Source organism: Belonocnema kinseyi, chromosome 9, assembly GCF_010883055.1.
Source record: "Belonocnema kinseyi isolate 2016_QV_RU_SX_M_011 chromosome 9, B_treatae_v1, whole genome shotgun sequence".
Classification (NCBI taxonomy): Eukaryota; Metazoa; Arthropoda; class Insecta; order Hymenoptera; family Cynipidae; genus Belonocnema; species Belonocnema kinseyi.
This window is the reverse complement of record NC_046665.1, coordinates 123,643,142-123,645,366: the sequence shown is the minus strand read 5'-3', so window position 1 is coordinate 123,645,366 and position 2,225 is coordinate 123,643,142. Positions and strand designations below refer to the sequence as shown.

At 21.2% G+C, this 2,225-nt stretch overlaps 1 protein-coding gene across 3 annotated transcripts in view; it reads left to right on the top strand.

The window, feature by feature from the left end:
• The window catches only part of LOC117179441 (cytochrome b5 reductase 4), a 129,486-nt gene that overhangs the window by 125,452 nt on the left and 1,809 nt on the right, over positions 1 to 2,225 (top strand). For all 3 annotated transcript variants that reach the window (XM_033371245.1, XM_033371244.1, XM_033371246.1), the window contains exon 10: positions 12 to 170. In XM_033371245.1, the coding sequence (XP_033227136.1) occupies positions 12 to 170 (159 nt within the window). The remainder of the gene's footprint in view (positions 1 to 11; positions 171 to 2,225) is intronic.

Below are 2,225 nucleotides of genomic sequence, written 5' to 3'. Positions count from 1 at the left end.
TCTTTTTTTAGATTGAAAGTAAATCATATTCTACTGCAACCTGATGATTCTTGGACTGGTAGACGAGGAGAAATTTCTAATGACTTATTATCCGAATTAATTGGAAAATCGGTTCCGCAAGCTTGCGTTTTCTCATGCGGTCCTAAAGGTTTCATCGAATCAGCAAAAAAGTAAGTATTTATTAATATTTCAGTTTATAATGCGTAATTCAAAATTCTTTCTTTTTGAAAATTTTACATTTTAGATTTTCAATTTTTAAGCGTACATTTAAAATGTTAAAATAACTTAAAAAAAAAATTTATCTATAATCAAATGATTTTATTAAATTGAAAATATTACTTCAGCCTAAAATATTCAGCCTAAAATAATTTATAATCAGTAATTATAAATTAAATATTTAAAAATAAAAAATAAATCTAAGCGTTAAAAATGACACTTTTAGTTGTTCTATTATATTAAATTATTTTTTATTACGAAAAAATAATTTGAAGAGAATATTTAGAAATATTTAAAATAATTTACAAAATTATTCAAAATAAACTTGATGAATTTTGAGTAATTTTTTTTTAATTTGGCAGGATTTAAAAAAAAAATTGTAAGAAAAATTCGAATAATTTTAAAAACATGTTTAGAAGTTCTGGAAAAAATGTTAAAATAATTAGAAATTTGAAAAAAAATATCAAGCATGTAAATTTTTCAAGATTTTGACATACAATTTTGAAAAGCATTTTAAGAATTATTAAAATGTTTGAAATAAGAATAACTTTCAATTTAAGAAGTATTCCATTATTATTATTATTATTATTATTATTAATATTATTATTATTATTATTAATTATCGTTCCATTTTAAATGTTTCTAGCTTAAAATGCTTTAAATTATATAATTTAGAAAAAATTTATTGCAGTTTAACTGCATTTAATTAAAAAATTTTCATTTGAAAAGTCTAAAATTTTATGTTTTATCATACTTTATTTTCTATTTTTACGAAGCAACTGTTACAATTTAAAAATTTAGAATTGTTTTAAATATATAGAATTGTTATTTCGATACAATTTTTGCCAAAATTATGAATAATTTAAATATGTAAATCCTCAATTATGAATATTTATTAAAATCAATAATTAGAATCAAAATAAAGTAATTAATAATACAATAATTTTTTATTATTAATGGCCGTTTTAATTAACAAACAAAAATTGCCGCTTTTTCAGATTTATAACAAAAGTTTTGAACTTTTGAAGCTAATTTTTTTTTCATTTGAAATTCTAAAAATTAAATATCTATATATATAAATCCACCCTATCATTTTCAATTACAAAAAATTGCAAAAGGAATCAATAAATTTATAGATTCAAACCTTGCTAAATATTAAAAAATTGTTCTTTCTCTTAATTTTATTTTCCAAGAGCTTTGAAACTTTGAACATTACCATTTTAGTTGTTCTATTTAAAAAATGTTTAAATTATAAGTGACAAAATTCGCCTATCCGCACCGAAATTTCGCTGCAAATAGCCACAGCTTAATTTTAAAAAAATGAAGATTTTTGCAGACTTCAAAACAAAAAATGGAAAAGCTTTTTCAGAATTGTGAAAGTCTTGAAATGAATAAAAACATTTTCTCAAGATTCTAAGGAAAATTGAAAATGATTTTTTATCTTGAAAAATTATTTTAAGAGAATATTTAAAAATATTGTTAACATTGTAAAAAAATCTGGAAGATTTTAAGAAAATGTTTTAAAATTTGCAGGATTTTCTCAAAATTGTAGGAAAATTCGAAAACAAATAAAAACAACTTCTAGATTTCTCAATGTTTTGAAATAAAATGTTGAGGCTTTTTAAGGATATTTAAACTATTTAAAATAAAAATAGTTTAGCGTCTGAATTAAAAAATGTTCAGTTACAAAAAATTGGTAATTTTTCCATTTTTAATTTTTTTAGCTCAAAATTCTTTAAAATAATATCATTTTGAATTTTTTAAAGTGTATTGATTGATTGGGACGACTGAAAAATCCCGAAAAATAAAATTCCCGACATTGTAAAATTCCCGAATTAGAAAATTCTCGATTCCCGAATTTTAATTATATTATATTAATTATATTATATTAAAATTTATATTATATTAACGGCTGATCATAAGACCACAAGACGAATGCATCAACTTGCCATAAAGATAGGCTGGGCAAGACAGTACGCGTCCCGCATTCAATGTGTGATTGACTACAT